Here is a 24,510-nt window from a genome sequence, read left to right on the forward strand (position 1 = left end):
ATTGAACCATTGTTATATTCCAGATGTTGTGGTAGGCACTTTTAGTACATTATCTCATTATCTCATTTTAATTCTCAAAACAACCTTGCAAATTCAGTTTGGTACCCCTGCCTGTTCATAGGTAAACTAAGGGTCAGAAAGTTGCATACAGCTAGGAATGATGCCAGGATTTGAATACCTGCATACTTGATTTGACTCAAGGCTTCTGCTTTGAGTCCTTAACTATCTTTACAGAACTACTTTGAGGTGCCTATTATTTCCTCTATGCTAAAAATGAGGTGACTGAGGCCGCTGGGTGACCAAGTGACACAGACAGTAAATGTCAGAGCCAAACCAGATCTGTCTGATTCCAAAATCGACTGTGCCTCCCAGGTAGAGGAAGACAAAAAGCCAGGGGTCAGGAACATACCACAGAGCCCCTGCATGTCAGGCCTTATTACCCTTTCCTAGGACATTGTCCCCTTTTTCCCATCCACCCCCAAGCTCCCCACTGAGGCCCAGTCCCCCCAAGAATCTTCCTTCCACTGTCTCTCCCTCAATGTGGCCGCTGAGCTGAAACTGGGACTAGGAGTTTTGGGGAGGCTTTAAGACAACCCTTCCCCCAAGATTACCCCAGGAAAGGAACAGCCAGCACACCCCCAGTCTGGGGGCTCCCATCAACATATATCTGAACAAGGCCTGTGCATAAGACTTAAATTGCTTTGATCAGGAGCCTGCCGCCCTGGGTTCAAATCCAGCCCAGAGATTGACCAATAACAGCAGCTCTCGTTTTAAAAACTATCTATTCTGGGACAGACATTTCACTAGGGGTTTCCTCCATATTTTTAAAAAATTTAATCTCTCTACCCTCCATAACTGATCCTATTTTACCAAAGAGGATCAGTAAGGCTCCCGGAGGGGAAGCGACCAGAGTCAGAACAGCCAGTCATCACGAGCCTGGGACCTCGAACCCACCCAGGCCCCTGATTCTGCTGTTGCCTAGGAGCGGAGGAGGGAGGAGCTGCCAGAGCAGAGGGAGGAGGGGAAAGAGAGAGGGCGAGCTCTAGGCAGCGCGCGCTGACGACAGCAGGTGATTTTTTTTCTGCAGCGCGCTTTCTCTCAGCATCTTTCCTGGATTTTTTTTCCCCTGGCTGAGAGGCAGATAAGGGTGCGGCAGCTGCCCTGCTGCAGAGACGGCGGCGGCGGCGGATGCAGCAATGCTCCGTCTCCACTGGAGGTGATTGCCTCCGAGTCCTGCTTGGCTGCCGGCTGCCACCGGACGCCGGTGGGAAGGAGAACACAGCCTCGTCCGCGGACCTTGCGGCCACACTGCCTGGCCCTTCCTCTGCGCCATGGCTTAAGCCCGCAGCCACCTCGCCTCGCGTCGCCCCGTTCGGCCGGGGTCTGCGCGCCTCCGCAGCCTTAGGGAGGGGCGCGTCCCAGACGCCCTCCTCCGGGGACTTGGGGACGCCGCGTCTCTCACTCGCCCTTCGGCGCACGCAGCAGACTGCGCTCCCAAGACGTTTGCAGGAGGCTCCCGGAGGCGTTTGCTGCGGGTAATCGAGAGACTAGACCTATCTCAGTGATAGCTTTGCCGGTCGGACCTTCCCGGGTGTTCTCTGAGGGTGGAGGGCGAGGTAGCTCAGGCCACCAAGGAAAAACCGGTGGCAACCAGATTGGCTGTTCGAGGGTCAGGGAACCAAAATAAGATTAGAGACTTGCTTTAGAACCACAGAAAGGAAGAGCGAGGGCCGGCTAGCATCATGGCGTGGCCGTGCATCACGCGGGCCTGCTGCATCGCCCGCTTCTGGAACCAGCTGGACAAGGCGGATATCGCCGTGCCGCTGGTTTTCACCAAGTACTCGGAGGCCACCGAGCACCCGAGCGCCCCGCCGCAGCCGCCACCGCCGCCGCAGCCGGCGCACGCACCCCCCTCGGCGCGGGCGGTCGCCATAGAGACGCAGCCTGCCCAGGGCGAGTTGGATGCAGTTGCCCGGGCAACAGGACCGGCGCCCGGGCCTGGAGGCGAACGCGAGGCGGTTGCAGCCTCCGGCCGGAGCGGACCCGGCCCGGGCCCAGCCTCCGGCTCCACTTCCAGCGCGGGCCCCGCGGACTCGGTGATGCGTCAGGACTACCGCGCCTGGAAGGTACAGCGGCCCGAGCCGAGCTGCCGGCCACGCAGCGAGTACCAGCCTTCCGACGCGCCCTTCGAGCGCGAGACTCAGTACCAGAAAGACTTCCGCGCCTGGCCGCTGCCGCGCCGCGGGGACCACCCGTGGATCCCCAAGCCCGTGCAGATACCCACGACCTCCCAGGCTTCGGCGCCTATTCTCGGGGCGCCCAAGCGCCGGCCGCAGAGTCAGGAGCGCTGGCCTGTGCAGGCCTCCGCTGAGGCCCCGGAGCAGGAGGGGGCCCCGGGAGGAGCGGGTGGCCTCGCAGCTGGAAAGGCATCCGGTGCCGACGAGCGCGACACACGCAGAAAGGTCGGGCCCGCCTGGATGGTGCGTCGCGCCGAGGGGCTGGGGCTCGAGCAGACGCCACTGCCCGCAGCCCAGGCGCAGGTCCAGGCCGCGGGGCCCGAGGGTAGTAAGGGGCGTGCAGCGGCGGACGCCCTCAACAGGCAAATCCGCGAGGAGGTGGCGACCGCGGTGAGCAGCTCCTACAGGTGAGACGCGAGTTGCAGCACACGAGACGGGGACAGGTGCCCTTTACCTCTCCCGATGTCTGCCCATGGCTCGTTTCCCGCGTCGCAGGCCTCACATCCGGCCTGCCCCTCCCATCCCAGACCACACCCTCTCCCCAGCCCGGACCCAAGAGCCCGCCCAGGACTGACTTCTTTCCGCTCTTTCCTTTGTGAAAGCTGTTAGTATTATCCATCCCGACCTGCCCGGGTCTTTCACTTTACCACTTTAGCCACCTTTCCGCCATCTCTGTCCCACCTCAGGTTTCTGCCTGCTCACCAAAGATCTTTTGCAATTTCTTCACAGGCTGTGCCTCCATTACACCCCAGCCAGCTCACCAGCTGCTTTAGCCTGGAATGCTGCCCTTTGCCGGCTCAGCTGCAGCCCACTGGCCTTGATGCCTTACCGCAGGGCCCCATCCTTCCAGAAGAGTGCTTTCCCACTGACCAACTGCCTCTCTTCCCTAGCCCAGGTCACTTGGCTGTTCATTCCTCCTTCCCCTCTCAGTCCCTGGGAGATACCCAAGCACCACACCCTTTTCTAGCACCACACCCCCAGGAGGCTTACAGGCCACCCTCCTCCTTCTACCAGCGTCTTTGGAGTCAAATCCCATAGTCTCTTAGTTGTGATACACTGGGCAAGTTTCTGAACCTTACTGAGCTTATCTGTAAGGTGTGGTGGATAATATATTGTTCTCTTAGAATTGCTCATGCATTTATTAATTTCATATTAAATATTCAGCACATTTTTTTAGCACCTACTATATGCCAGGCACTGTGTTAAGACATTGTGAAGATTAAAGAGATGATTCAGAAGAAATGTGCCTGGCAACTAGTAGGTGAATGGTATATCTTGGTTCCATTCTGACCTTCTGTATGATGCCTCATTATTCTGATTTCCAGTTTTCTAGATACATCCTGTCTTCTCCCCTTTGCATCTCCTTCCCCCTTTCCTTTTAAATTCTCCAGATGTGTTTCTGACTCTCTTACCACCAAGGACTTCCTCTTTAATACATCTAAATTCCCTGTAAATGAATGCCATCAAACAAGAGCATATCCTCTCTCTCCATCCTTCTATAATTCTCCCTCTGCTGCAGCTTCAGCCCCTTCAGCCTTCTTTCTCAGCCTTTGCATCCAATGTGTATTTCTGAATGCTTATCTTTCAGTCCCACCCTTATGTTTCAATCCAAATCAATGAGCTAACGACTGTAAACATCTAACATTGGGCTTCGGGGTCTCTGGGGAAGCAGATATGCATGATGAACAATTAAGCTAGAGGTGTTCAAAATGTGGTTTATGGGGTCCTTCATCAATGCCACAGCCAGTTGCCTCCTTCCAGCAAGAGGGTGTGGTTGGGAGGATTGCAGATTCAGTGTCTTTTGCCAAGACCCTATATGTAGCCTCATGTCAGACTGATGTTCTTCTCTAGTAAACATAACAAGCACTCCCTCATACACTGATGAAAGAATAGCATAGGCATCATCTATTGTTAAGGCAAAATCCACACCCCTTCCCAGGTTTTAACTCTGGAAAGCATTTCCCAATGAGAAGGGGCAGCTAATCAGTTAGCCTCTACTCCATCTTCCTGAACTCCACTTTCCAACTGGCATTTTTTTCTTGGTTTATTGTTATCATGAGCACACTGGTACCCCAATATTTCACCACTTCCTTTCAAAGCTGTGGGTCAGGGAAGGACACAATCATTGTCCTTGGTTCATAGCCATCAGGAGGTAGAATTTTCACAGTATCTTTATACTGCTACCAAGGGAGGATCAAAAAGGAAGGAAAGAACGCAAATAAGCAAGGGGCATAAAACAAAGCCAAGATGTAGTTTTGTGATTCTGCCACAGCTCTCTTATTTACAAGGCCCTAGTTCATTCCCCAAGAACCTTAAGGTTGACCCAACATCATAGATTCCTGGCCTGACCTTTTTATCTTCCTGCTCCCATTCTATCAACTTGTGGCAGGTGGAACCTTAGCACCCACCTGGCAGGAAGCAACTCCCTTCACCTCCATAGAGTCCATGCCAATCAAAAGAGACCCCAGATTCTCATATCTCCTTGGGTGATTCTACTCAGTTTTGTTTCCAAGTTGGTAGGACTTGCTTTGTCCATGAATAATTGGCCAGTCAGGAAATGACCCACCCTTCAGATACAATTCATTCCCAATATTTTGTCTTGTACATTTGTTCTGTTTAGCCTCTTCCCCCAAAACAATACTGTAACTGTACAGTAAGCATGTCATGCTTTACAGTTAGAATTGCACACATACTGCAAGTGATTGGATTGAATGTTCTTGAGTCTGGTGAGAGTGATTATTTTAGTGGCTATCAGAATTCTACCAACCTGTCAAAAAAAATCTCTGAGCACCTCAAAAAATATTTTGTTCTAATATATATCTTCTGTAAAATTTAATTATGCATATGACTTTGGGGCCAGCAGTTCCCATTTTGCTGGATGATCAGGTTTTTGAAACATGAAGAGTATGATTACTGCTAAGAGACATCAATTTATTTAATGGACAGTTTAAGTGCGTGACAAATTTGATGTGAAATTTAACATTCTTTTTTGTTCCAGAAAAAAGATTAACCAGTAACAGGGAAATGCATTTTTGGTGAAAGTAGATATAAATAAATAAAATAATTAAGTAAATATACTATAAAGAAAAAAATGCCTGGAAATTGTGGACTTATCTGGAACACTGATTTTCCTTCCCTATTGTCTCACATTCTTTTCCTTGCTACGATTCTGAATATCTCCTAAATTTAAATATGTGCTTCGTCTGCTGTAGATGAATCTTTCATTGCCTGAGAAGCCACACTGGCCTCCATTTCAATGATAATTTGATTTACACACCCTTTTCTTCTGCCACTGTACATAAATCATGGGGGCTTACACCATGGTGACTGGTTCATCTCATGGGCTTTACAAATGACATCTGTCACATGGTATTGATGTGAGCAGTTTGCTTAAATAGAGAAAGGACACATAATCCATCAGTTTAATATACTGGTATATAATGTAAAATTATATTCAGCATCTGGAGCCATATACCTACTAATTGGTTTTCCCCAATAATATACAGTTGGTAGATAACATCAAGTGTCCTTTGACACTATGATTTTGAGAAACCTTCCCTATTCATCAATTCACCTAATTCATAACCTATCTACATTAGCCTGAGATTTTTGCACTCATGTGGTGTCTAAGGTATCTTTAGAATTATTCACAATCATAAAGTTGATTAATTTTTAATACATTCATATTACATAGATGATATTACAAAGTTAAGAAGCATGCCTTTGTTATCATTTCAATGTTAAGGATGGATTTCACTGCACAGCCATTTGTGACTCTAGACCTAGCATTCTCAATTAGAAAATAGATGAGTCATAAGGATGGGATTAAAATTCTCCTCTCAATCTCAGTGCCCTAGCCCTCAGTTAACAGGGCTAGATGGGGTGGCAGGTGCTCCCCATAGAAATGCTAATGAGAAACTTTTCCTAGAAGAAATCAGCTGAGGCATGAGGAGGTAGAATTAATAAACCAGATGCAAAATGTTGAAAAATGACAACAGTAACAAGGAAATCAGAAAGAAAAGGAGCCTTCTATATCTGCCCTATAGTCCATAGGTTGGAGAAAGGCCACCTAACTTGGTTTATGCTGTGCAGGCTGCCTGTGCTTATAGGGCAACTGCCAATTTCTCTAGTTTGCTCCTGCATAATTCCCAGTAATACTTCAAGGTCAGTCTCCGATATTGAATCTTCAGTGACACCTGCCAGGTCCTGCCTTTCAGAACTAATTTTTCTTTTATTTCCTTTTTATATTTTGTGTACTTTTCATTGTCTGCTTGATTGTAAGGTATTTTTGTCCATGTCTACCTCCCACATGAGATAATGAACACTTGAAGAGCCGGACAGTATTTTGTTCATCTCTATACCTCCCACAGTGTAACACTGTGCCTAGGTGCCATATAGGTTTATTAAATCCAGTGGAATTTTTAGAGTCCAGTGAAAATTTTATCCACCTACATATTGCTTTCATTTCATTCAGTTACATTTAGTTAAATTTCCTTTAGCAAATGACCTCCAAGCCCCTCCTATGTATCAGACAGGATGCTAGGAATACCAAATGAGTAAATTATAACCCTTATGTAAGGAAGTTGTATCTTCTGTAATCAAGATACAGTCCAGTCCTACTAGGTCAGCACTAGAAGTCAATGTTCAAATGGGGAAGGCAGCAAACCTTGCAGACCTGACTCTGGTCTCAACTTTACCTGGGGCAGAGGTCCTCAGCCTCAGCTGCACACTGGAATCACTGGAGAATTTTTAAAATGCTAGTGCATAGGTGCCTTTCTCAGAAATTTTGATGTGATTAGTGTGGGGTGTGGCCTGGGCATCTGACTTGGAAAAAATTGCCCCAGATGATTCTCATATGCAATTGCAGTTATGAGCTACTTCCCTAAGGTAAAAGTTCTCGAAATTTAGTACACAAAATAAAAATTCAGATAGCTTTCTAAAATGCAGATGTCTGGGCCTCATTCTCAGGCATGCTGATTCAGTAGACTTAAAATGGTGGCTCAGAATCTGCATTTTAACAAGCAATCCAGGTAATCCAGGTGCAGAAGAATTTCAGGCTTTACGTGGGAAAACACTGTTTGGAGAGATTTGCAGTTCTTTAAGGTATTGAATTTTCCCATATACAAATATATGTCCTTCACCACATTTGCTCCACAAGTAATTTTCTCTACAAGTCTCTCTGTCTCTCTCACGTTTTTAAGATTTATTTTTCTCTACTAAAATCTTCAATAATCAAAATGGATTTTAACTTTATGGATAGAATGAGGTAGGGACCTAATTTTCTTTTTTCCCACATGGAAACTCATTTATCCTAATACCTTGTTTGAAAGTTAAAGTTTTGTCCACTAATAACCCACTAATATTTCCTCTATCACGTAAGGGTCACATGCTTGGGTATATTCCTGACATCTCAGTTCTATTCCATTAATCTGGACTAATGCCACACTATCATCTTTTCTTTTCTCCTAGGCTATATAAAATTATTCTTCCTACTGTGAAGAGTGTATTTTATTACATTTTCTGATTTGTTATTGATCATATGCATTAATTTTTGTATGTTAATCTGATATTCAGCAACCTTACCATATTCTCTAATTCATTCTGTCTATTGACTTTTCTGGACTGTCAGTGGACACATGCATGTTTTTAGCAAATACCAATTTATTGTCCTCATTTCCAATATTAGATTGGAATTTAATATTGTAGTAAATAGTATATAGATTTAGATTTCTCTAGTATTGTGTGACTGTGTGTGTGTGTGTGTGTGTGTGTGTGTTTTGCTGCATTGGTAAGGACATCCAGGATAGTTTTTATAGTAGGTGATAACAAGTATCTTTGTCTTGAGACATGGGAATATGTCATATGTCTGAAGTTTTATCAATAAGTATGAGGTTTGCTCTGTGTTTTATAAGATAGTTTCATATCAGGTTCAGAGACTTCTCTTCTACTAGGGGTTTCTCAAAATGTGGATGGGTATTGAATTTTTTGGAATGCTTTTCTGCGTCAGCTGAGATGATCCTTTGATTTTTCTTCTTTTCATCTGTTAGTAGACTTTTCTGATAGTGAACTGTGGCTGTGAGATTAGAGATTTGTAGCATAGTTTAGTTACAAAACAATAGATCCTAATAACCAATTGAGATGCAAGGAAGAAGATAATCCAGGATAATATTTACATTCCTAAGGTAACCTTATTTAGATAAAAATTTATCTGTGATGCTGAATTTGGTTTGCTACTTTTTATTTTAAATATTTGCATACATATTAATAAGTAAAATAGGTCTACAATTTTTTCCTTTTTTATATTGGTCTTGGACAATATTGGGATCAAAATTGTGTCTATAAAATTAGGTAGATTTCCCTCCTTTTCAGTTGTTTGGAACAATTCATATAACAAGAGCTGTTTCTTAAATATCTCATAAGATTCTCCTGTAAAGCTTTCTGTACCTGGTGTCTCTTTCCTGGGTAGATTTTTTTTTTATTACCAATTTAATGTCTTTAATGGTAATTAACTTATTCAGCTTTTGTATTTCTTCTTAAACCAATTTTAGTAATTGATATTTTTCTGAAAATTTTTACATTTTTTCTGATTTTTATATTTATTGACATAAAATTGATCATAGCATTACTTTGTGGATTTAAAAATAATTTCCACTGCTTTGTATTTATGTTCCCTTTTCATACCAGAATATTAACTTGTGCCTTTTCTCTTTTTTTCATGGTTAGTCTTATCGAGGTTTATGCAATTTTTTTTAGTTTTTTCAAGGAATCAAATTTTGGTTTTCTTAATTGATCGTCTCTTTTTTTCAGTAAATTTTGCTTTTATTTTCTATTCCTTTTCTTTTTATGCTCTGAGAGGTGGGAACAGTCTTTTAGCCCTGGCTGAGGAGTTTTGGATTTTCTTCCAAAGAAATGAGTCACTGAAGGAGTCTAAGGAGGGGGACAACATAGTTTGATTTAAATTTTATAAAGCTCCTACTGGCTGGTGACCTGATGACATTAGAAAAAGGGAGGCCAATAAGGAGGCTATTTAAATAATCTAGAGAATGACAAAGTCTGAACTCTCAACTATGATGGTGGGATTGGAGATTTATAATATCGTATAGCTACAAAACCACAGATCTTAATGACCAATTGAGATGTAAGGAAGAGGTAACAATCCAGGATAACTCTTATGTTCCTGGTTTAGGAAGCTCCTGGTTTAGGTAGTGGTTGCTAGTCATTGGAACAGACCTTTATTTAGAATTCTATAATAAATATAGAGGAGGAAAAACAGGAGTGGAAGTTGAGCTTATTTTTTAGGACCTAGAATTTGAATTGTCTACAGGCTATCTGACAAGAAGTGTTGTGGGGAAGTAGAGTAAGTGGATCTGCAACATAGGAGAGAGATCTGGGCTGTAAATAAAGATCTGAAGTATCCTGTGAATATTATTAAAGCCATGGAAGAAACTGAAGTCATCCCTAGAGAGGGAGTAGAGTAAGTTAGCCATCAGAGAATGGAGCCCTGAGGGATACAAATATTTAGGGGAACTGACAGCGGAAGGAATAGCTGTGAAAAAAACAAAGGCATGAACAAAGGGCAAGGAAGAAAACCAGGAGAGAGGCCGACTATGGAAATCGCACTGAGTACTTACTCAGCAATGCCTTATGTCTATTTGGAAATTTTGTTGTGTGCAGAGCATTTTGCTAGATTTTTGTTGACCTTGTACAGTTAACTCTTGGAGATAAAATGTTGAATGAGACCAGCTCACAGCGATCAGAGGAGAAAAGATACATACAATTAATTCTTGGTTGTTCTCCTAGGAAAAAGTGGCATCAAATGCATATATTAATTTTAAAAAAAGTCAATCCAGTAATAATTCTAAATCTACAATCACTAAGAATCACTCAATGTCCCAACACAAAACTAAAATAATACAACAAATGTTCACTAGAATTAAACAGCCATCCTTATAATCAATGCAGCTTTGGCTTTACAAATTATGTCAGTTGCATACATGTATGCAGGTGAGCTTTGAATTCTCTGCTGAATGAAGAAAACCACAAAATGATCCTCAAGAAGCAAGCTAAAAATTATCTTGATGTTCACTGAAGAGGCTAGTTAATACCATTAGAAATAATAACAGTAGATAATTGAGTGCCTACTAGGGCCTGACAGGCTGCTAGAAACCTTAGCTGCATTTTCTCCTGTAATCTTTATAGCAGTCTTGCAGAAATGGTTCAATGACTTCCTTTTTAGAGCTTAGGACCCACAAGGCCTCTTTTCTACCTTTAGGTTTTAGGACTATTGAAGGCCCAGACTTTGTCAAATGATAATCTTTGTCCACTTATGGCACTTCCTCCATATCATATTAATATGCATTGTCTTGGTTTCAATCCAGTAAACACTGATTAATGTCTACTATATATATATACACCAGGCTAACTCCTAGGATGGCAAAGTAGTCTTTGCTCTTAAAAGGCTTATATTTATTCAGCGGAGACAAGTGTGCTGAAAAGTCATAGGCACCCTAATAAAATGTCTGTGTAGGGTATGGTGAGGCACAGAGGGGGAAGGTAAGCACACTTGCTTTGGGGGTTACCAGGGAAAGAGCTCAGTAGAATCTTTAGGCTCAAGGGTTCAGGCTGCATCTTCAAAGATGAGTGGGAATTAAATGGGGAAGGGATCAATCTGAGTAAAAGTACACAGTTCTGTGCAGGCAGAACTCAGAGGTCTCTTCGGATCCAGATAGAATAATGAGAGTAGACCCCACAGGTAGGCTGCAGCCAGCTCCTTTGTTCTATGAGCGAGGGGGAGAGTCAGGGAATGGGGAGTTGCCCCTGGCTGAGAACCACTGTTACACAGTAATGAAAAGAAAATTACCAATACTCAACAGTATGGATGGATCTCACAGACATAATGATGAATAAAAGAAACAGATACAAGTACACTCACTGAATGACTCCATTTATATGAATTTCAAAGAGGCAAAACTAATGATGATGGAAGTCAGAAGAGTGGTGATCTCCAGGGGTGGGTTGGATAATTGGCTGAGAAGGAGCACAAGGGAACCTTCTGAGACGTTAGAAATGTTCTGGTGTATCTTAATCTGGGTAGTGGTTATGTGGGTCTATACATACAAACAATTAAGATTTATGGACTTCATTCAATGCATCATGTTATACCTCAACAAAAAGTAAAAACATTACAAACAAAGTAAATGGAGATACAAGTTTGGTGCTCAGGAGAAAGGGCAGAACAGAAAAGAAAGATCTGGACGTGAAACTATAGGTGAGGCTCACACCCATAGGTGTCATGGTGGGTAGGGAATAAAGAAGGTGAGAAGAGAATGCTGAGGCCAGAACCCAGCAAGCAACAACATATCCGGGGTGGGAGGAAGAAGAATCAGTCAAGGATGGACTGTTGTTATCTGTGTGTCATCTGCATCCGAGAGTGAAAACACAGGCCCCACCGTGGTGCCAGCCTCCCACCTACCCTGCCTCTGGCCCTATGCATCATCACAGGAGCTACCTGTGCGTATAACGCAATAGTACTCTTCCCCATTTTCCTTATCCTAGCATAGTCCATTGCCAGTGTGGTTTGGTTTTTTTTCCAAATTGAATGGCTTTTGTAGGACCAAGCTTGGTGTAACATCTTTTGGTGGGAAAATTGGGCCCAGGCCACAAGCCGCAAAACCCACCGTAAGTGCCTCCCTGAAATATTGCCTCCTCCACTGCGTTGTTCCCTGTGGTCACTGTCTATTTCATTCAGTGATTTCAGAAAGTTGGCCTGTGTTGTGGCATATCTTAGAGTGCATTACTGCAGTCTGCTTGGCCCCTAAGAATTGTTCCCTATTAAGCAGTAATGAGTAATGATAGGCAGAAACAAACAATGGGCAGAATGCAAAAGAGCAGAATGTTAGAGACAACAGAGACATTGCATTTCAACCTCTTTTGTTGAGTGCTGACTCTATGCCAATAGCTTTAGTGTATCTTTATTTAGAACTCATAATGACCCTTTAAGGTAAACATCACTCTCTTTAAAGATAAAAAATAGAGTCAGGGAGGTCTAGGGACTGAGGTCACACAGCCAGTCAATGGCTGATCTGACTCCAAAACCTAGTTCTCCTCATTTCATTCAGCCTACAGCTGCGTCTTCTTGTGCAGCTCCTGCAGATCCCTGCCGTGTCCCCACAGTTTGCCGTGCCATTCCTGGGAGGGCTGCTATGTATTCCCTGCTGCCCTTCCTGCTGTCATGTTGGCTCCCACTCTTCTAAGCTGATGCCATCCTCCTTCATCAACCTGTTTCAGCATTGGGAGAGGGGTGGCTGGTCTTACTACTCCTTGTCCCGAACCCTCCATGGATCCCTTTCCCCTCCCAGGAAGGCCCAGGCAACCCCGGTGAACCGTCTAGGCTTTCCTGTCTGGTGCTTCTGGCATCTTTGCCACTGTTGCCCACACATATCTGATGCCTTGTCCTGGGGGTTCTTAGTTCTGGTTGCACATTAAAAGCACCGGGGCCGTAGCAGGTGATCTGAGCTGGGCCTTCAAAAGCCCCCCCGTGTAACTGCTACTGGATTTTTCTCACCATTTCCCCTCCTGCCCTCCTCCCATCTTCTTTCTAAATCCTTGCTATCCCTCAGGGCTTTTAGTCCATTGTGAAAGAGGCTTATACATAAAGCAAGGAATTAGGGTGGATTTATTTGGTCATAATATCTTAATAATAGTGCAGTGGGCTGAATATTAGTTTTCTGGTTTTTGGTTTTTTTAAATCAAATGTACATCACAGTGGTTCAACAGTCCCCCTTCCCCTCCCTGCCACCCCTGCTCGCTCCCCTCCTCCTTGGTAACCACTAGTCATTTCTCAGTGTCTATGAATCTAATGTTGTTTGATTCCATCTGTTTTGCTTTGTATTTATATTCCACAAATAAGTGAAATCATTTGGTCGTCTTTCTCTACCAGGCTTATTGCACTGAGCATAATACCCTCTAGATCCATCCATGTTCTTGCAAATGGCAGGATTTCTCTCCTTTTTATAACTGAATAATATTTCATTCTGTGTATGTACCACATCTTTTTTATCCATTCAGCTACCGAGAGACACTTAGGTAGCTTCCATATCTTGGCTATTACAAATAGTGTGGCGATAAACATAGGGGTACATATATCTTTTCAAATCACTGATTTTGTTTTCCATCAGGTAAATTCCCAGGAGTGGAATTACTGGGTCAAATGTTTTTCTATTTTTAGTTTTTTGAGGAACCTCCATACTGCTTTCCATAGGAGTTGCACCAGTTTGCAGTCCCACCAACTGTGTAGGAGGGTTCCTATTTCTTTCCATCCTCACCAGCATTTGTTCTTTCTTGTCTTTTGGATAGTGGACATTCTAACTGGTGTGAGGTGATCTCATTGTGGCTTTAATTTGCATTTCCCTGATGATTGCGATATGGAGCATCTTTTCATGTGCCTGTTGGGCATTTGTATTTCTTTGGAAAAGTGTTCAGGTCCTCTGCCCATTTTTGATAGGGTCATTTGTTTTTTGGGTGCTGAGGCATATGAGTTCTTCATATATTTTGGGTGTTAACCCCTTACCAGAGGAGTCATTTACAAATATATTCTCCCATATTGTAGGATGCCTTTTTGTTCTGCTGATGGTGTCCTTTGCTGTACAGAAGGTTTTTAGGTTGGTGTAGTCCCACTTGTTCATTTTTTAATTTTGTTTCCCTTGCCTGAGGAGATGTGTTCAGGAAAAATTTGCTCATGTTTATATTCAAGAGATTTTTGCCTATGTTTTCTTCTAAGAGTTTTATGGTTTCATGACTTACATTCAGGTCTTTGATCCTTTTCGAGTTTACTTTTGTGTATGGAGTTAGACAATCATCCAGTTTCATTCTCTTACATATAGCTGTCCAGTTTTGCCAACATGAGTTGTTGAAGAAGCTGTCATTTCCCCATTGTATACTCATGGCTTCTTTATCATATATTACTTGACCATAGATGCATAGGTTTATATCTGGGCTGTCCATTCTGTTCCATTGATCTATGGGTATGTTCTTGTGCCAGTACCAAATTGTTTTGATTACAGTGGCTTTGTAGTAGAGCTTGAAGTCAGGGACTGTAATCCCCCCAGCTTTGTTCTTCTTTCTTAGGATGCCTATTCAGGGTCTTTTGTGGTTCCATATGAATTTTAGAACTATTTGTTCTAGTTCATTGAAGAATGCTGTTGGTATTTTGATAGAGATTGCATTGAATCTGTAGATTGCTTTAGGCAGGGTGACCATTTTGACAATATTAATTCTTCCTATCCATGAGCATAGGATGTATTTCCATTTATTGGTGTCTTTAATTTCTCTCATGAGCATCTTCTAGTTTTCACCTCCTTGGTTAGGTTTATTTCTAGGTATTTTATTCTTTTTGATACAATTGTAAATGGAATTATTTTCCTGATTTCTCTTTCTGCTAGTTTATCATTAATATATTGGAATGCAACATATTTCTGTGTATTAATTTAGTATCCTGAAACCTTGCTGAATTCAGTTATCAGTTCTAATAGTTCTTTGGTGGATTTGTTAGGGTTTTTTATGTATAATATCATGTCATCTGCAAATAGAGTTTAACTTCTTCCTTACCAATTTGGATGTCTTTTATCTCTTTGTGTTGTCTGATTGCACCTCCAGTACTATGTTGAAAAAAAGCAGGAGAGTGGGCATCCTTGTCTTGTTGCCGATCTTAGAGGAAAAGCTATCAGCTTGTCACTATTCAATATGTTGGCTGTGGGTTTGTCATACATGGCCTTTATTATGTTGAGGTACTTACCCTCTATACCCACTTTGTTGAGAGTTTTTATCATGAATGGATGTTGAATCTGTCAAATGCTTTTTCATCATATATTGAGATGATCATGTGGTTTTTGTCTTGCTTTTTGTTAATGTGGTGTATGATATTAATGGGTTTTTGAATATTGTGCCATCCTTGCATCCCTGGAATAAATGCCACTTGGTTATGATGCATGATCTTTTCGATGTATTTGTGGATTCGATTTGCTAACATTTTGCTGAAGATTTTTGCATCTATGTTCATCAGGGATAATGGTCTATAATTTTCTTTTTTTGTGGTGTCTTTTTCTGGTTTTGGTATTAGAGTGATTCTGGCCCCATAGAATGAGTTTGGAGGTATTCCTTCTCTTCTACTTTTTAGAATGCCTTAAGAAGGATAGGTACTATCTCTTCTTTAAATGTTTGGTAGAATTCAGCTGTGGCACCATCTGAACCTGGAGTTTTGTTTGGGGGGAGTTTTTTTGATTACTAATTCGATTTCATTGTGTGTTCAGATTTTCTATTTCTTCCTGGGTCAGTCTTGGAAGGTTATATTTTTCTAAGAAGTTGTTCATTTCTTCCAAATTGTCCAATTTATTGGCATATAATTTTTCATAGTATTCTCTAATAATTCTTTGTGTTTCTGTGGTAATTGTTGTGACTATTCCGTCTTCATTCCTGATTCTGTTTATATATGAACACTCTCTTTTTTTCTTGATAAGTCTGCCTAGAGGTTTATCTATTTTGTTTATTTTCTCAAAGAACCAGCTCCTGATTTCACTGATTTTTTCTTTTGTTTTATTCTTCTCTTATTTATTTCTGCTCTGATTTTTATTATGTCCTTCCTTCTACTGATTTTGAGTTTCACTTGTACTTTTTCTAATTTCTTTAATTGTGATTTTAGACTGTTTATTTGGGATTGTTGTTCCTTGAGGTAAGCCTGTATTGCTACGTACTTTCCTCTTAGAACTGCCTTTGCCACCTCCCACAGATTTTGGGCTGTTGTGTTTTTGTTTTCATTTGTTTCCATGTATTGCTTGATTTCTGTTTTAATTTACTCATTGATCCATTGATTGTTTAAAAGCATGTTGTTAGCCTCCATGTGTCTGTAAGTCTTCTTGTTTTCTTTGTGTAATTTCCAGTTTCATCCATTGTGTTCTGAGAAGCTGCCTGATACAATTTCAATCTTTTTGAATTTAATGAGGCTCTTCTTGTGGCCTAGTATGTGATCTATTCTGAAAAACGTTCCATGTACATTTGAGAAAAATGTGTATCCTGCTGCTTTTGAGTTGAGTGTTCTGTAGATATCTGTTCAGTCTATTTGATCTACTGTATTGTTTAGTGCCTCTGTTTCCTTATTTATTTTCTGTCTGGTTGATCTGTCTATTGATGTGAGTGGTGTGTTACAGACTCCTAAAATGAATGTGTTGCAATCTATTTCCTCCTTTAATTCTGTTAGTATTTGTTACATATTTAAGTGCTCCTATGTTGGGTACATAGATATTTATTATGGTTATATCTTCTTGTTGGACTAACCCCTTTGTCATTATGTAATATCCTTCTTTGCTTCTTGTTACTTTCTTTGTTTTGAAATCAATTTCGTCTTATATAAATACTGCTACTCCTGCTTTTTTCTCCTTGTTATTTTCATGTAATATCTTTTTCCATCCCTTCAATTTTAGTCTGTGTATGTCTTTGGGTCTGAAATGAGTCACTTGTAGGCAGCATATAGATGGGTCATGTTTCCTTATGCATTCTGCCACTCATGTCTTTTGATTGGTGCTTTTAGTACACTTACACTTAAGGTGATTATTGGTAGATATGTATTTATCGCCATTTTACTCACTGTTTTCTGCTGTTTTTTATATCTCCTCTGTTCCTTTCTTCCTTTCTTATATTCTTCTGTTGTTATTGATGGTTTTCTTTAGTGTTGTAATTGGATTTCTCTCTTTTTAAAATTTATTTTTGTGTTGTGTATATTTATTGTGGTCTTTAGTTCTGTGATTACCAAAGGTTCAAGGGTAGCTTCTTTACTATATAATAGTCTATCTTAAATTGCTGGTTACTCTGTTTCAAACACAATCTGAAGGTACTTTTTTCCTTCTTCTTCTTCCTCCTCCACATTTTTTGAATTACATGTAATAATCTGCACTTTTTGTGAATCCTTTGACTGATTTTGTGTATCTATGACTGGTTTTGCTTCTTTTATTTTGTTTTAATTTCCTACTTGCTTGGTAATTTGTTGGTGTCCTACCTTTGCTGTGGTTTATTTTCACTGGTGAAAGCTATTTATCCTTAGGATCATTTCCATCTACAGAAAACCCTTTAATATATCATGTAAGACTGGCTTATTACTGGCATTCCTTCAACTTTTGTTTATCTGGAAATTGTTGAATCTCCGCTTCAAATTTAAATGATTATCTTGCCAGGTAGAGAATTCTTGGTGGAGATCCTTCTGTTTCAGTACATAAATATATCATGAAATCAAGATAAAGATAAAACCCTGGAAATTATATATAAGACAAATACAAGAAGACTGAATGATAGAGAGAAGAAGGCATGCTGATCAGGGACCTCAGGATCCAAAAAAATGACACAATGGTGAGTTCCCTGAGTGTTTCTTTCTCCTAAAATATGTCAGACCAGGAGCTGAAAAATCCAGCAATTCCAAAACAATAATAGGTATACGCAAGAAAAGAGCCAATAAAAACCTGCTCCTTTTAGCCTGAGGACTGGGAAAAAGATAACCTAACAAGACAAAAAAAACTTGGACAATAATCACTCAACTCTAGGAAAGACCACAAAAAATGACTGGGTGGTGTCAAAGATGGTCGAGTAGACAGCTGGGACTTTCATTCCTGCCACAGTAATGAGCTCCCCACCCCTGTGTTGTCAGGAGAGGCTATATGGTGGAAGCAGTAACAAGGCACCCCACGTCTCAGATAGAAGGAAATGTCATTGGAGTTCTAGTGGGGAGCTGAAACTCCCATCTCCACCCAACAGTAATGAGGAGCATCTTCCCTCTCAAATGTCAAGAGAACCAAGGTGGAGAACCTGGACTTCCACCCCACCTGGAAGGAATGAGGGCGCACACCACTCTTCTTCTCCTACAATAGTGTTGGGGGACACCAGTTGAAACAGAGGGCTTAAATAAAATCTAGAGTCTCCTAACATGCTATCCAAATGTCCTGGATTCAATCATATCACTCATCACACCAAAGAAGAAAAACTGAATGAAAAAAGGTAATACATATATGACAACATACAAGATGACAACAATACAAGATGACACAGATGTTAAAATTATTTGACAAAGATTTTAAAGAAGCTACTATAAAAAATGCTCCAAGAACAATTATAAATATTCTTGAAACTAATGAGGAAAAAAATAGGATCTAACACTTGCACTACCAGAATCTTAGAAGGAAAGAAGAGGGCCTAAAAAGGTACTCTGAGAAATAATGGCTGAAATCTTCCTAAATTTGGCATAAGACATAAACTTACAGAGTTTAAGAAGCTCAGCAAATTCCAAACAGGGTAAACTCAAAAAATTCCTTATCAAGCCAAGTCATGGTGAAACTTCTGAGACCTAAAGACAAATAATAATAATAATAATATAATAAATCCTGAAAGACTGAAAAAAAGAAAAAGACACTTATGGGAGCAAAAGCAATTCAAATGACTGTGGATTTCACATCAGAAATCAGAAAGGCCATGAGGAAGTGGCACATTTTTCAAGTTTTGAAGGGAAAGAACTGTCAATCTCAAACCCAATATTCAGTGAAATAGCTTTTAGAAATAAAGGGAAATCAAGATATTCTCAGTTGAAGGAAAACTGTTGAAGAAAATATGTTGCCAATAGATCTACACTAAAGGAATGGCTAAAGACATTCTAAACAGAAAGGAAATGATAAAAGAAAATTCTGGATCATCAGGAAGAAGAAAAACACAGTAAGCAAAAATATGGGTAAATGTAATAAAATTTTCTTCTCTTGATTTTTCTAAATTATGTTTGAGGGTTGAAGCAAAAAGTATAATTCTCTCATATGGTTCTAAATGTATGTAGAGGAATTATTTAAGACAACTGGTATAAAAGAGTGAGAGTCAGGGACTTGGAGGTAGGTCTGCACTCCCTCAAATAGGTAAAATTACTATAAGAGTAGATTATGATAACTTATATATATATATATATATATATATATATATATATAATATAATATCTAGAAAAACCTCTGAAAAAGCTATACAAAAAAATACTTAAAAACACATAATAAATAAAAATTGAATTAAAAAATTCAATAACCTGTAAGAAAGCAGAAACAATAAAACAATGGAAAAACAAAAGGAGCAGAAAACAAATAATAAATTGATGTCATATTTAAGCTCTAAAGTTCAATAGCTACATTAAAACTTAAAGGTCTAAATACACGAATTAAAAGACAGACATTGGCAGAATAGATTAAAAACATAGCCCAAGGGGGTATTATGATTAGCATGTATAATCGGGGTGGGGGAAAGGGGAGGAAACACAGAGAAGACAAGTAGTGATTCTACAACATCTTACTACGCTGATGGACAGTGACTGTAATGGGGTTTGGGGGGGGCACTGGGTGAAGGGGAGAGCCTAGTAAACATAATGTTCTTCATGTAATTGTAGATTAATGATAAAAAAAAAATACATAGCCCAACTTTATTCTGTCTACAAGAAATTCAATGCAAATAAAAAAATGTAGATAGACTGAAGTAAAAGAAAGGGAAAAGATATATCATGCAAATATTAGTCTATGTAATGAGTGGTAAAGAGTCAATCCACAAGGAAGACAGAAATCTAAAATGAGTATTCACCAAACAACAGAGTTACACAATGTATGAAATATAAACTGATAACATTGAAAAGACAAATAAACAAATTCACAATTACAACTGGAGAGTTACATCCCTCTTTGGACAATCTATAGAACAACTACACACAAAATCATCAAGGGTTTAGAAGAACTCGACAACACTGCCAACCAACAGGATCCAATTGACATTTGTAGAATACTTCATGTGACCACAGCATAATTCACATTCTTTTGAAGTGCTCACAGAACATAAACTAAGATAAACCACATTCTGGCCATAAAACAAACCTCAACAAACTATGGGACAGGATAAAGTAGTGATGAGAAAAATCTTTGTCAACAACAAACCTATTACGAGGATGAAAAGGCAAGCTATTCACTGGGAGAAAATACTTGCAAGGCAGCTATTCAACAAAGTATTTATATCTAGAATAGATAAAGAACTATCAAAACAGTTAAAAAATAAGTACTATAAAAGATGTTTCACATCATTATCATTAGTCATTAGAGAAATACAAATTAAAACCATAATTAGATATAACTACATTCTATACATCTGAGTGGCTAAAATAAACAATAATGAAAATACCAAATGCTGGCAAGCATGCAGAAAAACTGGATCACTCATATATTGCTTAAAGGAATACAAACAGTTACAATGACTCTGGAAACCAGTTTGGCATTTTCTTAAGAAAACCATGCAACCACCGTATGAGCCAGCAATTACACTCCTGAGCTTTTATACCAGAGAAATAAAAAATGTATGTGCACAGAAAAACTTACACATGATTCTTTATAACAGCTTTTTTTGTAATAGACAAAAATCAGATGCAACTCAGATATCCTTCAAAGAGGAAATGATTAAACTGTGGCACATGCATACCAATGAAAAGGAGCTAACTGTTGATGAAAGTGACAATAACCTGTCTGAAGCGCCAGAAAACTATGGTAAGTGACAAATTTAACTTCAAAATGTTACATGCTGTATGACTCCATTTATATAACATTATTGAAATGACAAGATTATAGAAATGGAGAACAGATCAGGAGTTAAGGAAGTTGCTAGGGTGGGAGGGAAGTGGGTGTGGCTTTAAAAGGACAATATGAAGGATCTTTATGATGACAGAAATGTTCTGTATCAGTGACAATACTCTATTTCTTATACTATTGTTTTGCAAGATATTATCATTGGATGAAACTGGGTAATGTTATCTCTCTGTATTATTTTTTGACTTGTATGCAAATCTAAAATTATCTCAAAATAAAAAGTTTAATTTAAAAAAATTATATTTTCTTCACATTTTTTACATTTTGTAGAAGGAATGTACTCCCTTCTGACCTGAAGAGTTTCTGTTGAGAAGTCTGCTGACAGTCTGATGGGATTTCCTTTACAAGTTATCTTTTTTATCTTTCTGGCTGTTCTTTCAACATTCTTTCCTTATCCTTGCTCTTTGCAATTTTAATTATTATATGACTTGGTGTTGTCTTGCTGGTGCTCCTTTTGTTAGGGGATCTCTGTATTTCCATGACCTGAGTGTTTATTTCCTCCCGCATATTGGGGAATTTTTCAACAATTGTTTCCTTAAAGAGACTTTCTATCCCTGTGTCTTTCTCTTCTCCTTCTGGTACCCCTATTATGCAAATATTGTTTCATTTGGATTGGTCACATAGCTCTCTTAAAATTCTTTCATTCCTAGAGATTCTTTTTTCTCTCTGTTCCTCAGCTTCTTTGTTTTCCTGTACTCTAATTCCTATTTAATTTACCATCTCTTCTGTGTGATCTGATCTACTTTTAAACCCTCCATTATATGTTTCATTTCAGATTGTATATTCTTCAGCTCTGAGTGGTTCTTTTTCAGATTTTCTATTTCTTTGTTGAAGTCCTCCCTGAGATCTTGAATTATTTTCTGTAAATCCATGAGTGTATTTATAACTTTTGTTTTGGAATCTTTATCAAGATGATTGGTGATATCTGTTTCATTTAGTCCTCTTTCTGGGGTAGATTTCTTGGGATCAAATTCTTCTGCCTGCTCATTTTGTCAGGGATTCTTTGTTTCTTCCTTTGTATTAGATGTCTCTGCTACGCTTTCTGGTCCTTTTCTGTGTGGTCCTCTCTTCTTCAGATGTGAGGGTCTGTTCTGCAGTCTTCATGTCATTTTCAGATCTGGTTGTATTTGCTGTATTTTCCTCTTTTATGTGTTTTTGGGAGGAGGTTTCTGTCTTGCCTTCCTACTCCTCCATCTTTCTGAATATTATTTTTATTCCAAATTAATGCAGCATCTTAGAAGCATGCAAAAGTTAGGACTATGGCTATGGGGATTCAAGGTTCAGAGCACATGATGCCTGCTCACAGGAGCTTGCCATCTTGTGAGGGAGGTAACATTGATGCAAGTATCTCAAATTCTAGGTGGGGCCTGGTGAGGGTTAAAATCAGGGATCAGAGCTCTCTAGGGCTACAACAAGGGCTGGTTAGTTCTTTTGGAAGATTCATGGAATTAATGGTTATATGAGTTTTGGGAGGTGTCCTGTGAAGGATTTGGTGACCATTAAAACTGGGTTTGAATCATCTCTATGTAACTTAGAATTGGTGTGACCTTGAGAAAACCTTTATTTTTCTTAGTAAAATAGAGATAATTACACAATAGTGACTTCACAAAGTCATGATAAAGATGCGAGAAGATAATGCTTTCACACAATATATGCCCATCATAGTAAGTACTGGATACTTTTATTATTATCATTGAGAGAATGGGATAGATTAGGTCACCAAGGGAGGTCTTTTATTTATTCATGTAGCAAACATCTATTACACCTTGTATCAGGCACTGTGCTAGGACCTGGGGTACAGAAATTAATTATACATAGTCCTGTCCTGAGAGAGCTATTGGTTTAAATAAAAACATACTAAGAAAATTATGATAATGTGCAATTATAGAAATACACACAAAGTATTGAGGGGATGTAGAGGAAATGGGGAGGTCTGACAATTTGAATCAGAGACCACTTCCAGAAAGAGGTGTTTTGTGCAGTGTCAAAAGCATGGAGTTAGTTCCATTGGGAAGGCAAAAGATTAGGAGCTCTACTTTCTATAAAGACTAGAGGTCTTACACTAAGTGAAATAAGCCAGGTGGAGAAAGACAAACATCATATGATTTCACTTATATGTGGAATTGAAAAACAAAACAAAACAAAACAAAACAAAATGGACAAAATAGCAGAAGACTCATAGACACTGATGAGTGACTGGTGGTTACCATGGGGGAAGTGTTGGGAGTGGGTGGGTGAAATAGCTGAAGGGGATAAAGAGGTACAAAATCTCAATCATAATATGAATTAGTCATGGTGATGAAAGTACAGCATGGAGAATATAGTCAGTAGTTCTGTAACATCCTTCTATGTTGACAGATAGTAACTACACTAGTTTGGGTGAGGATTTAATAATATAGTTAACTGTTGAATCACTATATTGTATCCTTAACCAGTATAACTATATCAACTCTATCAATAAAATCAAGTATATCAACTATTTCAACTATACTTCAACAAAAAATATATTTAAAAAGCCTAGAGGTCTTTGACAATGAGATAAGAACAAAGAAGGCCATTTAAGAGTACATTGCCTTCTAGTAATTCCAATTCCTCTCAGATGTCTAGCTCTATTTGGGGCTTTGTAGTCAAATCCTACTCATATTAACCATGTGACTTTGAACAAGTTACTTAACCTCTCTTCTCTTATTTTGTTTCTTCATTGGTAAAATACCTACCTTGCAAGGCTGTTGAAAGACTTAACATTCCATTAAGTCTGTGACTCTCTTACCTGTCTTACTTACCATGGCACCCCCAGTACCAAACTTAGTGCATGGTATGTAGGAAATGCTTAAAGATTTTAATTGAATAAATGAATGGATGATGTATGTAGAGTACCTAGGTTACTGCCTATCTCATAGGAAGCACTCAATAAATGACAACTATCCTCATCATCATTATCCCCAGTGGGTTTGAGTACCACTTGGCTAATACAAAGAGGTAATTTTGCCCTTCTGTGTGCACACATTCTGAATTTCTGGGGAGAGAAATGCTCAGGTATAAGATTTTCCATGAGTATTTTTCAGTCTGACTTGCAGGACCATGAAAGACACCAGAAAGGAGGGTAGCATCTGAGCTGCACCTTCAAGGGTCAGTCTGGTTTCAGTAGGCAAAACAACCAGGCAGGCAGGGAGGTGGCACATTCCAGGCAGAAGGGACAGCTGAAGCACTGAGAGTTAAATGTACATTTGGGGAGTCAGGTATGCAGATATGACAATGTTCCAAGTATGAGAAGTGACATGGCAGGAGACAAGTCTAGAAAGGTCTAGGCCAGTGATGAGCAAACATTTATAAAGGGATGGGCTTTGTTGGTCCTTATATAAGAAAAAGGAATAAATTTCCCAAAAGTTGTATTGATGAAATTCAAAATATAATAATTGAATACAATATTTTGTAATATAGGTCTACTAATGAGAAGAATGAATTTTTTTAGGAGAATAAAATTTGCTGGAATGCGCTTCAAAGTTAATTTTCCCATTCATCATATTAATTGCAAACATTTATCTACAAAAAACATTCTTAGCTTATGGCTGAACAAATAAAGATAGAGG

General features: G+C 39.9%; 1 protein-coding gene across 1 annotated transcript in view; it reads left to right on the forward strand.

The window, feature by feature from the left end:
* The first annotated feature begins 312 nt into the window (after positions 1 to 312).
* Positions 313 to 24,510, forward strand: part of MAP6 (microtubule associated protein 6) — a 91,569-nt gene continuing 67,371 nt past the window's right edge. Inside the window, exon 1 of the mRNA XM_073216002.1 lies at positions 313 to 2,644. Within this exon, the coding sequence (XP_073072103.1) occupies positions 1,743 to 2,644 (902 nt within the window). The 5' untranslated portion in view covers positions 313 to 1,742. The remainder of the gene's footprint in view (positions 2,645 to 24,510) is intronic.

Source organism: Manis javanica, chromosome 11 (assembly GCF_040802235.1).
Source record: "Manis javanica isolate MJ-LG chromosome 11, MJ_LKY, whole genome shotgun sequence".
Lineage (NCBI taxonomy): Eukaryota > Metazoa > Chordata > Mammalia > Pholidota > Manidae > Manis > Manis javanica.